The sequence below is a fragment of the Ciona robusta genome, chromosome 14 (genome assembly GCF_009617815.1).
Source record: "Ciona robusta chromosome 14, ASM961781v2".
In the NCBI taxonomy this organism is placed as follows: Eukaryota; Metazoa; Chordata; class Ascidiacea; order Phlebobranchia; family Cionidae; genus Ciona; species Ciona robusta.
In genome coordinates this window covers 3,272,354-3,285,926 of record NC_143248.1, presented here as the reverse complement: position 1 = coordinate 3,285,926, position 13,573 = coordinate 3,272,354, and the positions used below count along the sequence as shown (strand labels likewise).

Sequence of the window (13,573 nt, the reverse complement as noted above, 5' to 3'; positions counted from 1 at the left end):
AATTTGGACTTCGGCTTGAATGTGCGTATACACTTTTCTCGGGTAGACTTAGATACTAACAGCGCAAATCGCGCGAACATTTGATCTGTTGGTACCTGAGAATTTTCCTTAACCTGTAAAAATAATCTAAAAAATCAGCAGATCTAGATTCATGTATTTTTTAGAAATGAGAGATTTAGGAAAAATTAGAACGAGGAATGTAAGGCTTTGAAGTAATAGTATACGACTTGAATTGAATACTTTGGCACTAAAAGAACTATTTTGCATTTGACCAATTATTGGTTTATCTGCATGCCATGTTAACACAGTGTGAATAGTTATGGCTGTTTAGCAGTTATCTTAACATAGTCCACATTCTAGTTCTTGGTTGCAAATAACACATCAAGAAATCCCAGCTCTTTCCAGCATAGAAGAAGTTGTAAAGTCTAAGCGACATGTCAGTAATCATTCGCTGCTTTTGTTGTCACTTTGGTCGTCATCAGAAATGTTTTGTTTTTTTGTCATTAGCAAATAATCTCGGACTGTGATTTTGTGCGGTACCACCTCTGCATACATTAAGAATGAATGTACATTATGTTGCATTTAGTATTTTGTACAGACTGAAACTACCACACTAAACAAGTATGTATGGTTGACAATGGTTCTACCTTATGCTGTAAATAGCATAGAGTTTAGAAAAGATAATCAAATCGTACCACAGTGTATAAACTAGGAAGTTGATGCCACTAATGTAAATACTGTGCTATATGATAAACAAAAACTTGTAAGGTCAACTTGAAAACAATCGTACAACAAGGTCTATTTCTATTCTGGTGCTGGTAAAAATGACGAAAAAAAGTGACCAAAATTGCAATGCATTAGTGGTTACTGTATGAGATATAACTTTTTTCACTAGCACCAGTGTTTTGTATTAACCATTAATGACAATATTTTACCTTGTAAAAACTCAAGGGTCTCGTCATTGTTAACTACATCAGCCAAGCTTTTGTAATCAACAGAAAACATGCTAGTGTTTTTCTCATATGCTTCTGTTGTAAGATGAGATACAAATAATTCCTACAAAAAATAAATAATTAAGTATACATACTAATATACATACATATACAGTTACAGAAGAAAATGGCCACATATACGAAAATACGAACCGTTGCTTTGGTCATCGCATACAACGCTGTGGGACTAATATGTTCGACATCTGGTGAACTTTTCATGATCACTTTGATCCTAGCCATTGGTAAACCTGGATGAGTTCCACTTTTGGGGGATTTCGTTTCTTCCATGGCAAATTATAGCCTAACAATCTTTTTCCATACAAATTTCCGCTCTTACAATGTTATATAAGATTTTTATAAAATATCAAAACAGTGGAAATAAAAATCACATATCCTGTGAAATTTTCGGGGAGTTAATATGTTGTTACACTGTTTATTTTCTTACGTATCGCTGTGGATGTTGAAAAACAAATAAATATCATTGTGTTTAATGATTACTTATTATATACATATACACTGGGTTTAGTTTGTTTTGTGCATAGAACTAGTCTGCGTTTACACAACAGATCGAATGTGGTTAGCGCGAAAGGGTAATTGACCAATTAATTCCACAGTGCGGAAGTTCAAGGGTTCGCTTTTGTTGATATAAACCCACAAACATAATTAGTATGGTTCAAAATAAAAAGGTGTACTGCGGATTCGCCTTTTTATAAAAGGTTGTAACTAACATTCGATAATCATATCATTAGATGATATTACATTGATAATTAATAGGAATTACATGAAAGGACGCACAGTCACGGTAAGATGGGACACCAGTTTATTTTATTTCCTCTCGTATCATTTGGTATAGTAAACAAAGAAGCAAGAACATTCAAAGAATTATAACACCGCATCCTCATGACTTGCATATACTGTTGCATATACCCCCCACAATACTATACTTTAAAACACGATCAGGATATTTGGTTATTATATGCTAAGCAGCTGAGGTGTCCCATCAGTACTCTATGTTGAAGTAGAAAATGGACAGTAGGAACCGTACAGATGCTACAGAGTATATTGCAAACTCGTACTGCCATTTCGACATAAAAAAAAACTAGGAGACTTTAATAGCATAAAACGAAAACAGGAACAGATGTTTAAAATGTGGTGTCAGTTTGCGAACGGCAGAATGGCCATATAGGGTTCCTTTATTTGCTGAAAAAATGCAAGATGTTAAGAACATACATGTACAACAGCTATATATAGCTGCGTAACACGGCCCTTTAATATTCAATTAGTATGCAACAATAAGCCAAAATAGGATAAACCCAACCTAAAAATATGCGATCATATATATAGCTCAGTCAACCAATATAGGCTATGCGTGAGTTTTAGTTATGGGATCTTAACATCGAGCGAAGTGGTCGTTAAGATTATTGGTAAATCATTTGCCATTTCAGGGATTCTGAACCTGAGGGGGAGTGGTGACAAAAGCAAACATAATTTCAGTATTGAACTTGTATGTTAAACATCATGCGATAAATATAACTTTGTGAGTGGGGTGTTCTTATACGTTATGTAATGCAGATCAACTACACTGGCTTCAGCGTAGCAAAGCTATTATGTAGCTTTCCTAATAGGTTAAGCTAGGGGTTATTGAATATGGAAGTTCAGATGAAAATTCTCGATAAAAATAAGTGTTAGCATGCACGGCATATGAATTAGTTTTTATCGTGTTCGGTCAAATGTGTTTAGGTTTTAAATTACTTTATATATTCTGTGTGTTTTAATTCTTGATTAAAATACGATGGATGAGACGAAGCCTGGGTTCGGTGTAGCAGATTACATAGTTTTCTTCGGTGAGTAATTCGAGGCATTGCAACAATCACCGAATAAGCGCCTTTACCCTACTAACTTTGCCTTTACCTATAAGTTAAATGAAGTGTCTTTGCAATTCGTTCATTTTAAACGACGTTTGTTATAGAAATAGATTGTATTTGTCATTCCATTTCTTTTCTTAGTAGCATCTCCGTGTGACTGTCCCGCACTGATGAAAGAGCATATTAGGATGCAACTATACTGCATTCGCATGCTGCGACGAAGTTGTATCAATTAAATGGGGTTTTATATATAGTAGGGTGGGGGGAAATGGGACACCTTTTCAATCTATTTTCTCTTCTAATTTGGTAGTAAACAAACATTCAACGTTTTTTTTTTAAACTTTATCCTCACGGCTCCCATAGATCGTTGTTAATTGTTTAAAACACGATCAGAATATTTTGTTATTATGTGTGAAAGGTGTCCCATCTTCCCCTACTCTCCTATATATAAATGAAGACACAATAACTCTATTATATATATGTTGAATGAATGAATGAATGAATGAATGAATGAATGAATGAATGAATGAATGAATGAATGAATGAATGAATGAATGAATGAATGAATGAATGATATATGTTACACACAAACTATTTGAAGGTTCTAATTTCCCATTCTTTGCTTTATAGGAATGCTAATAATGGCAACGGCGATCGGGGCGTATTACGCTTTTAAAGATAGAAACAAGAAAACGGTCGAGAATTATTACTTTGGCAATAAAAGAATGTCACCGGTAATATATTTAAATAAAAAAAAAAGTATTTTCACTTTCTAAGCGGTTGTATTTGGACTATTATATGAGTTACATCATATATACGTTTTAACAGTCGCTCTTTTTAACAAATGCGCTTTAATTCGTTTACCCTTCGCGCTTTTATTAATTCCCATCTCTTCGCTGTGTTAATTAAATATGACCTTTGTTCTGATAACCGAGGGGATAAATAAAGAAATTGTGTAACTTATTGTCATAAACTTTCCAACACCCTCAAGTTCCCATATAGTCATCATAAAGTAAATATATAACTTCTGGTTTATATTTAACAGATCCCAGTTGCACTATCCCTCTCTGTGACTTTCATATCCTCAATAACTGTCCTTGGTTATCCGGCTTACGCCTATCTTATGGGAACAGTGGTGTTTTGGTTCAGTGCTGCCACTTTGGTACAGATTTTCGGTGCTTGCTTTTATTACATACCGCTGTTCCACAGACTTCAATTGCCTTCCGTGTACGAGGTAACACTATGTACATATAGTAGGGTGGGGGAAGATGGGACACCTTTAATGCATAACATCCAAATAGCCTGATCGTGTTTTAAACAATTAACAACGGTCTGTGGAAGTCGTGAGGATACGGATTTTATAAATCATTGAATGTTCTTTGTTTACTACCAAATGGAAAGAGAAAACAAAACGAAAAATGTGTCCCATCTTCCCCCACCCTACCATTTCACTTATCGTGGTATAGTCGGTTGGGGTAAGACGGTTCATGTTTTCATTCTTTGACCGTATCCTCACTACTCTAAAGTATAGCTTTGTCAATTGTTAAGACGCAATTGGGAAATATGAAGTATACATGTGCTAACGGTGTCCATCATTGCTACCATTGTGGGCGTATATGTGTTCACGACAATTGCCCCAACCCAGTGGTCACTGATGGGTTGTCCAAATTATCAGCAATACCTAAAAAAATGAAAAAATCTAAAAAAAAATAATCACCTACAAAGTAACATACATGGTAACTCGTAAGCTAACACGAGGTGCTAAACCCGTGTGACAACGACTGTCGTTTTCCAGCCACGCGAGGATAAAGTAGGTTACATTCATTCATACATTCACATTCATCCCGACTTACCATGTGTATATAGGTCATAATAAGGGAATTTATCTATCCTATAAACTGGTTTAATCGAAGTCAATATTCAAGTGAATTCATGAACTTATTTTTTGACACGTTTGTCCTGACATGGTCCAGGGATCGTATTTTCGGCTACCAACTAAAGTTGGTCGGTCGCGGTTAATATTGGTTACCGGTATTTTAGTCGGGCGACTAAATTTATGTACATTACCTATATTATACAGAAGTTAGTCAGTCGAAATCGGCCGCTAAATTTTCGTCGGTCGATTTAGGCGGCAACTAGTTTAGTCGATATCCGAAAATGCCACCCTAGCTTAAAGTTTTACTCTTAATATTTTAAGATTTATCTTTTTTTTATCAGCTTTTAGAAATCCGATTTCACCGAAGTGTTCGACTTTTCGCTTCATCCCTTGTTATATTTAATACGGTAAGTTGACATAATGGTTTGGTGGTTTGTTTTATATATTTTATATGGGTGGAATCCAATAACGGCAATAGAATATGGGCAAGGAGATTTGGTTATATATTCTAGCGGTGCATTTTGTGCTCGGTTAAATGAAATTGTCGCACAAACAGAAAAAATCTTTTTAAATAATCACTCACAAAGTTTACCTGTTAACTTGTAATTGGGTACGAGGTCTATAAAACAGACCACCCATGTTATAACGACTGTCGTTTTCCGGCCACACGGAATAAATCAAGTAAGATTTATGTGTGTGATCTATCTTTTACGTCACTGCTTTAGTTTTATGCATACCGATCAAACATCATAACAGCGCTGCAATGCTGGTTACGATAGGTTGTAAGACTTTACCTGTGTTTGCACCGATTTTAAAAACTCCTTTGTCAATGTACACGCCAGGGTATATGGCTAATTTAACCTGAACTGAAAACGTTTTGATGCTTTTACATGATGGATTTCATTACGTTAAAGATAAAAGCTCTCTTAACATTGTTAGAAGAGTATCTTTGCTTTCCTACATATTAAATATGTCCCCGGTAATAAATATCTTTCATTCTACTTGAAGTAGCCGCAGATCCCAATCATAAAATATAAAATACCTCGTTAGGTCGTTAAATTACAATAAAGTGTCATACAGCAAGATTTCGTACTTGTTCCCAGCCAAAGTAATAACGCAGTTATATAAAGTATAATAACAAAACGACCACGGCATTTGAATGGAACAATTTTTTATTCTGGCCGTTAACAGATCTTTTGTTTTCTCTTGTTTTTTTAGGTTACTCATATGGCCTTCACTTTATACGTGACTTCACTTGCCTTAACATCTGTAAGCCCAATCAGTTTAGCGGTTAGCATTCTACTCACTTCAGGAATCTGCACATTATATACAACTATTGTGAGTATTCCATAATATCCAAATATATAGAGAGTTATATGGACGTAGGTTATGTGTTTGGGTCCAAAGACGCTTAATAGCAATTGCTCCGATCCAGTGAACCAGGATGTTAAATACATTATAACTTGTAAAATATACATACAAACTCATTTAACTAAGCGGACACGAGGTATATGAAACAGAACGCTCGTGTTATATCGATTGTAAAGTTGTCCGCCATAGAATGATAAATATAGGATACATTTATTCACTTTTCAGAGTGTCGTTTCTTCGTAATGTCAAGTATACACCACAACTGTACTATCGCAAATATAGTTTACTATTATAACAACAAATATAAGGTTTATATTCCATTATAGGGCGGCATGAAAGCTGTGATATGGACCGACACATTGCAAGCATTCATCATGGTATCTGGTTCCATGGCTGTATTTATAAAGATCGCTATTTTACTTGGAGGAACTGATAAGATTTGGGAAGCAGTTGAAAGAGGACATAGAAACACTGTTTGGGAGTAAGTTAATATGGATATACTTGATGTCATGTTGGTGTATTTATGGCTATGTATATCTTCGTGTACTGCTGGGCGAATATGACAACATTGGCCCAAATCCAGAGCAGGCTTGTTTTGCGGTAGGACCTTACTCATATAAAACCATTTTACACACGGTTGCCACTCGTACACCTCATGACCACTGTCAATTTCTATCTTACACGAGACATAAACGCATGCACGCATACACATTCTATGGGTGGGGGAAGACGGGACATCTTTAGCACATAATATCCAAATATCCTGATAGTGTTTTAAACAATTAACAACTGTCTATGGAAGTCGTGAAAAAAACAAATTTTATAACTCTTTTAATGTTTTTGTTTACTACTAAATGGGATGAGAAAATAGACTGAAAGCTCGTCTTAGTTTCCCTACTATATCTATACGATCTTGAAGTATATTATACACCATTATATAAAATTTGGATACCTAATCATACTCACCTATTAACCCTTTTTTTCCCCTTTTTTAATATACAAATCGACCAAACAACCTTAATATGACTTAAATTACATATCTCCAGCTTCAATCCGGACCCGACCCTTGTCCATACATTTTGGACGATAATGGTTGGTGTAGGGATATCTTGGTCAACAGCTGGTTGCTGTAACCAAGCTTTTGTTCAACGTTATCAAACTTGTGAGAGCGTTCGCGATGCAAGAATGTAAGTTCTCATTTCAAAACATATGTACCCCGCATGTTAATAAATTTACATCTATAGTATTGTGGGGTATTACGGGACAACTTTAGCAGATACTATTCAAATATTATGATTGTGATTTAGACAAATTACAACGGTCTATGGAAGTCGTGAGAATACAATTTTACAATTCTTTAAATGTTCTTTGTTTACTAGTAAATGGGGCAAGAAGGGATAATGAAAAGTTGTCCCATCCTTCCCCATCCAATCATGTGTGGTAGCTCGTTGGCACGAGGTGTACAAAACAGAACACCCATGCTGATAATTGTCATTGCCCAGCCATTTGACGATAAAGCAACAATTCATTTATTTATGTACATTTCTAATATAACGTGGCAATCTTTATGCATAAATCGAAGTGCTGCAAAACATAAAATAGCAAAGCAATTGCAGCAAGGAATAAACGCTTTATAGCAAAATAATTTTATATTTAACATAAAACATGGGCAATTATGTTATAACAAAATAATACATATCAGTATTTTTTTATACTACACAGTTTCTCATTGCAAATAGTTAGGTGCGTTAAAATAAACGTCTTATGTTCTATGTAACATTACAGAGCATCTATCTTGTCCGGGATCCCGATGTCACTCCTGCTTTTCATAGCAGCATTAAACGGTTGTGCGATGTATGCTTACTATGAAGGGTGCGACCCTTTGACAGATGGGAAAATAACCAAAATTGATCAGACTGTCCCTTACCTGGTGTTGCAAATCTTTGCAGAGTTGCCTGGAATGGCGGGGCTGTTCGTTTCAGCTGCTTACAGCGGCATGCTAAGGTGAGGCCGTGTATAATTAAATTAATAGATATAGTAAGGTGGGGGAAATAGGACACCTTTTCGTTTAGTTTTCTCTTTTCATTTGGTAGTAGGCAAAGAACATTCAATGAATTATAAAAACCGTATCTTCACGACTTTCACAGACCCTTGTTAATTGTTTAAAACACGATCAGGCTGTTTGGATATTGTGTGTTAAAGGTGTCCCATCTCCCCCCACTCTACTATATATTCATAATTTTTAAAACACGATTCGTATATTTAGATATTATATGCTAAAGGTGAAAACCTAATCTTTTTACACTCATGCATATAATAATTGGCCATAGATATATGTTTATAATGTTTTAGATAGTAATGTTGAACCGTAATTTATTCACAGTACTGTATCTTCTGGCATCAACGCGGTATCCGGACTCGTACTTGCTGACTTTCTTCTGCCTTGCTTTCCCAGATTGAGAGAGAAAACACAACTTAATATCAGCAAATTACTTGGTAAGTCATTGTTAATTAATTTAACATACAGAAGGGTGGGGGAATATGGGACACCTTTTAACTCCATTTTCTCGTCCCGTTTAGTAATAACCAAAGAACATTCAAAGAATCATATAACTATATCCTCACGACTCCCACAGACCGTTGTTAATTATTAAAAACACGATCAGGATATTTGTATATTTTGTGCTAAAGATGCCCCATCTTCCCCCACCCCCAATATATATATAGTAGAGTGGGGAAAGACTGAACGTCTTTAGTATATACATAATATCCAAATATCCTGATAGAGTTTTAAACAAATAACAACGGTTTATAAAATTCGTGAGGATACAGTTTTATAATTCTTTGAATGTTTTTGGTTTGTACCAAATGGTCCGAGAAAATTGAAAGAAAATAGGTCCCATCTTTCCCCACCCTACTATATATAAACGTGTTTAACAGTACGTTGTAGCATTGCTAAGCATTGTACAGGAGGGTGGGAATAATGAGACACCTTTTCATTCTATTTTCTCTTCCCATTTGGTCGTAAACAAAAAATATTTAAACAATTATAAAACCGTATCTCACGACTTTCATAGACCGTTGGTAATTTCTTAAAAGATATTTTTATCTTACCCCACCGTACCACTATACTATTAAAGGGACTTATGTATGTATGTATGTATGTATGTATGTATGTATGCACTATTGGGTTTAACTGCGACGGTTTTTAATTTTTTTAACAATTGTTATTTGAATGGATGAATGAATGTAACTTACTTTATCCTCGGGGGTCCGGAAAACGACAGTCGCACGGGTTTAAAACCTCGTGCCAGCTTACGAGTTACCATGTATGTTACTTTGTGGGTGATTATTTTTTGGGGATTTTTTTATGTATGGCTGATAATTTGGACAACCCATTAGTGACCCATGGGTTGGAGCAATTGGCGTTAAGTGTCTTGCCCAAGGACACATACGCCCACAATGGTAGCAGCGACGAGCCTTGAACCCATTACCTATGGGTAACAGACAGGCGCGCTAACCACTATGCCACGGCGCCTGTATTTATATGAAGTGTTTTTATGACTATTGTTTTGCTGCGAATTTCCTTCTTTTGGATCTTTGAACTATCACGGTCATTCATGTCGATTTGAAAGTAAAACAACTAAAGAGAACTAATGTTATTTATTGGTATAGCTTATATAGGCAACAACTGATCCCTCTAAAATCAGAGTTATACGTGCTTGGATATAACATTTACAACCTTGCACCATTTTCTCTCTAAAACTTCTTAAAAACTGTATTCGTATAGAGTGGGGTAGGTGGGACACCTTTTTATTTTATTTTTCTCGAGCCATTTAGTAGTAAACAAAGAACATTCAAAGAATTATAAAACGGTATCCAGACAACTTCCATAGACCCTTGTTAGTTGTTCAAAACAAGATCAGGATATTTGGATATTACGTGCTAAAGGTGTCTCATTCCCCACCCAACTATATATATATTTTAATGCTATACTGTAACCCGTTTGTTTCAAAATACAGGTTTCGTGGTAGGTGGAATCGTCACCACTTTAGCTTTCCTAACAGAAGCAATCGGGTCAACCATAATACAGCTCGCTGTGACCGCCGGGGGTGCTTTTAGCGGCCCTTTACTTGGGGTTTATACAATGGCCATATTTTTTCCGTGGATTAACGCGCTGGTGAGTTTTTTAGTTAGGGATTTTTAATTCATCACGCGGACTTCATTACCTAAGAAATGCCATCGAATGTGGGCATGTATGAATACATAATGTGTCAGTTCATTATAATGCGTGATAGGCCATTATTTATTACGGGGTATGCTGATGGGTAATGCACAAGGATGACATAAAACAACGTGAAGCGTTTCATATTAAAAAAAATATATATATTATGGGGTATAATGTACTATACCTAAATATTAGTCTTATGACATGCTCTTTTCTGGGACTTTTCCATATAGAGTAGAAATAAACATTTTTTTACTAACAAATGGGACGATTTGAGAACATAGAAATATGGACCATCTTACCCCACTTGTTATATATTTCCAGGGCGCTATATTTGGTATGACAATTGGCTTCGGCTTCTCAATGTGGGTTACTATCGCTGGTACAATGTACCAAGATCCAACAAAAAAGCGAGTGTTGCCACTTAATGCAGATCAGTGTATGGTTGCCACAACTAACGACTGGTTGGGCAACACTACAAATCTGAACTCCAGCTACATACAATATGCCACAATGAGTTATCCATACACAACTATGGATTTCAACGATGCAGTTGCTGCTGATTCATCAAGGTGTTTACGTTTTTATGCTCTAGACATATCATTCATTGTCCAGCGTGGTACAGTGGTTAGCAGGTCTGCATCTGCAGGTTTCGAGGCTATAGGCGCTGCTGTCACTGTGGGCGTATATGTGTCTTTGGGCAAGACTCTTAAACGGCAGTTGCTACAACCCAGCTGTCCTTTATGAGTTGTATAACTTGCCAGCTATGCATTTAAAAACATAAAAAGAAATCCGTGTTATAACGTCCTTCGTTGTGCGGCTATACACGAAGATTCTTATGGGTGAGGGAAGATGGGGTACGTTTAAATTCTACTTTCTCGTGCCCTTTGGTAGTAAACAAAGAACATTTAACGAATTATAATACCATATCTTCACGACTCCCATAGACCATTGTCAATTGTTTATAACACGATCAGGATGTTTAAATATTATGCGCCAAAGGTGTCCCGTCTTCCCCGCCCAATGCATTTTTTCATGAGTATACAACATTATTTGTTTATAGGCCGTACTTGGCTGATTCATTGTACTCCATCTCATATCTGTATCTTGGAGCTCTGGGTTTAGCTGCCACTCTTGTAACAGGACTTCTGGTTTCTTGTATAACAGGTTTGTTAAAAATTCACTTTTATAGTAGGCTGGGTCGCTTTGGTAAGATGGTCCAGGTTTTCACTGTCCATTTACCATCCTATTGTGTAGTAAGCTAATAAGGTTATTTGTTAAAAACACGATTTGATAATATGGGATAGATTCTAACGGTATCCAACTTTCTCTACACAATACTATACATTGGCGTGGGGAAGATGGGACACGTTTTCATCCTATTTTCTCCTCCCATTTGGCAGTAAACAAAAAACATGTAAAGAATTATAAAACAGTATCCCCACAACTCCCATAGACCGTTGTTAATTGTTTAAGACACGATCAGAATAATTGGATATTATGCGCTAAAAGTGTTCCATCATTCCCAACCTACTATATATTTGTGAGTAACTTAGTCCATCATCCCTTTCTGAATCCTTTAGGCGTAAATTTTCAATGTGGTTTTGTGTCCAATACTTATATAGTAGGATAGGACACCTTTAGCACATAATATCCAAATATACTGATAGTGTTTTAAACAATTAACAACGGTCTATATTAGTCCTGAGGATACAGTTTTATAATTTAAATGTTCTTTGTTTGCTACCAAATGGGCCTAAAAAATAATATAAAAAAGGTGTCCCATTTTCCCCACCCTACTACATTTTTACAAGTAATAATAATAAAACAATTGTTTTAAGGTTTCAAAAATCCGAAGATGAGTGATCCTCGATATTTTGTTCCATTTATTGAAAGCAAATACCTTCCTGAGAAAGTAAACAAGTTCTTTCGCTTTGGTGTCCCTGAGTTAGATTTTGACAAGAAGCCAGCCATGTTATCTAATGGTGGAACCAACGAAAAACTCATAAATTTCTTGGAAATAGCAAAAATAAACAGAACTTCTGACGCTGAATTGACGGATGGGTTAGACGTAGCAACAGTTTAACTTTTATATTTTTTAAATATCCAAAAAATCTGTAATATAGTACGGTGGGAAAGATGAGACACCTTTTCTTTTTGATTTCTGGTCCCATTTGATAGTAAACAGAGAACATTCAAAAAATTACAAAACCATATTCCCACGACTCTTATACCGTTGTTTATTGCTTAAAACATGATCCTAATATTTAGATATTATGTGCTAGAGGTGTTCCATCTTACCCCACAGTACTAAATAGTAGTTTGGGTAAGTTGGTTCATGTTTTCATCATTTTTCGTCATTCCATTTAGTAGCAGAATCTTATAACCGTAATCCTCGTGACCCTGAAAGATTGCTGTTAATTATTAAAAAAAGCGATTATAAAATTTGGAGTATTCTGTGTTAACGGTATACTCATGTTACCCCGCAGTAATAAATGGTCTGACTAAATTGTATTACATCAATATGTGTAGTTCCGTATGTCAATGATATAATCAGTAGTGGAGTTATATACTTCTAAGATTACGAAAAATTTCACCTTCTGTTTTTTAATTGAAATACATTTTCAGTATTAGGGATACATCGCGCTCTGTGAAATATTTCGTGATTAAGCACATGTTTTTCTGGTGCATAGCAAGACTTAGCCTAAAATGGTCTTATAGTTACATTTTATCATCATGCAGGAATCAATATTCTGTAATATAATTTTGTTCTCACAACTATAGTTACAAACGTTTATTTTGGTTGTTTCCACAAAATAACTTGAACTGTTAAAGCAAGTTAGAAACGCCAAAAAATACGTTTAGAAAACTTATTAAGGCGTTTTATGGATACAAGAAAGCCGTACATATACTGTCACAAAGTAAAAGTTTACAAGCCAGCGGAAGCGAAACTTTAATATTGTGGAGAAGAATATGTTTTGTGTTGTTTTTGCTATAAAAAAATCATTTTTTCTTTTCCCATAAAACTCAGTTGTTTTTTTCTTTTTATAAAGGTATTCTGTTTTTCTCATCTTATAATGCGGTTTGTTTTTCTCTCCTTATAAAACCGTGTGGTAAGATTTCTAAACATAACTTGCTTGCGTTTTAATTACTTTAATCGAATTACTCAGAACTTTTCCAATTATACAAATTATTCCCTCTGACGTTATCAGCGACATAATTTTCTTCTGCGATTTTGCAT

At 35.4% G+C, this 13,573-nt stretch overlaps 2 protein-coding genes across 2 annotated transcripts; one reads left to right on the top strand and one right to left on the bottom strand.

Annotated features, from left to right (window-relative positions):
• Positions 1 to 134: 134 nt before the first annotated feature.
• LOC149725017 (chromatin accessibility complex protein 1-like) lies at positions 135 to 1,358 on the bottom strand. The gene is made up of 3 exons (XM_089893077.1): positions 1,146 to 1,358; positions 936 to 1,056; positions 135 to 545 (listed from the first exon to the last, which is right to left on the bottom strand). Exons 1-3 carry the CDS (start codon positions 1,278 to 1,280, stop codon positions 445 to 447), a joined length of 357 nt encoding a protein of 118 aa, XP_089749203.1. The 5' UTR covers positions 1,281 to 1,358; the 3' UTR covers positions 135 to 444.
• An 860-nt stretch (positions 1,359 to 2,218) lies between these two features.
• LOC149725016 (sodium-coupled monocarboxylate transporter 1-like) lies at positions 2,219 to 12,969 on the top strand. Its single transcript, XM_089893041.1, has 13 exons — positions 2,219 to 2,836; positions 3,488 to 3,591; positions 3,903 to 4,091; positions 5,075 to 5,140; positions 5,952 to 6,071; positions 6,431 to 6,585; positions 7,151 to 7,291; positions 7,890 to 8,108; positions 8,488 to 8,600; positions 10,127 to 10,284; positions 10,657 to 10,904; positions 11,396 to 11,499; positions 12,174 to 12,969. Exons 1-13 carry the CDS (start codon positions 2,785 to 2,787, stop codon positions 12,416 to 12,418), a joined length of 1,914 nt encoding a protein of 637 aa, XP_089749167.1. The 5' UTR covers positions 2,219 to 2,784; the 3' UTR covers positions 12,419 to 12,969.
• Positions 12,970 to 13,573: the final 604 nt, after the last annotated feature.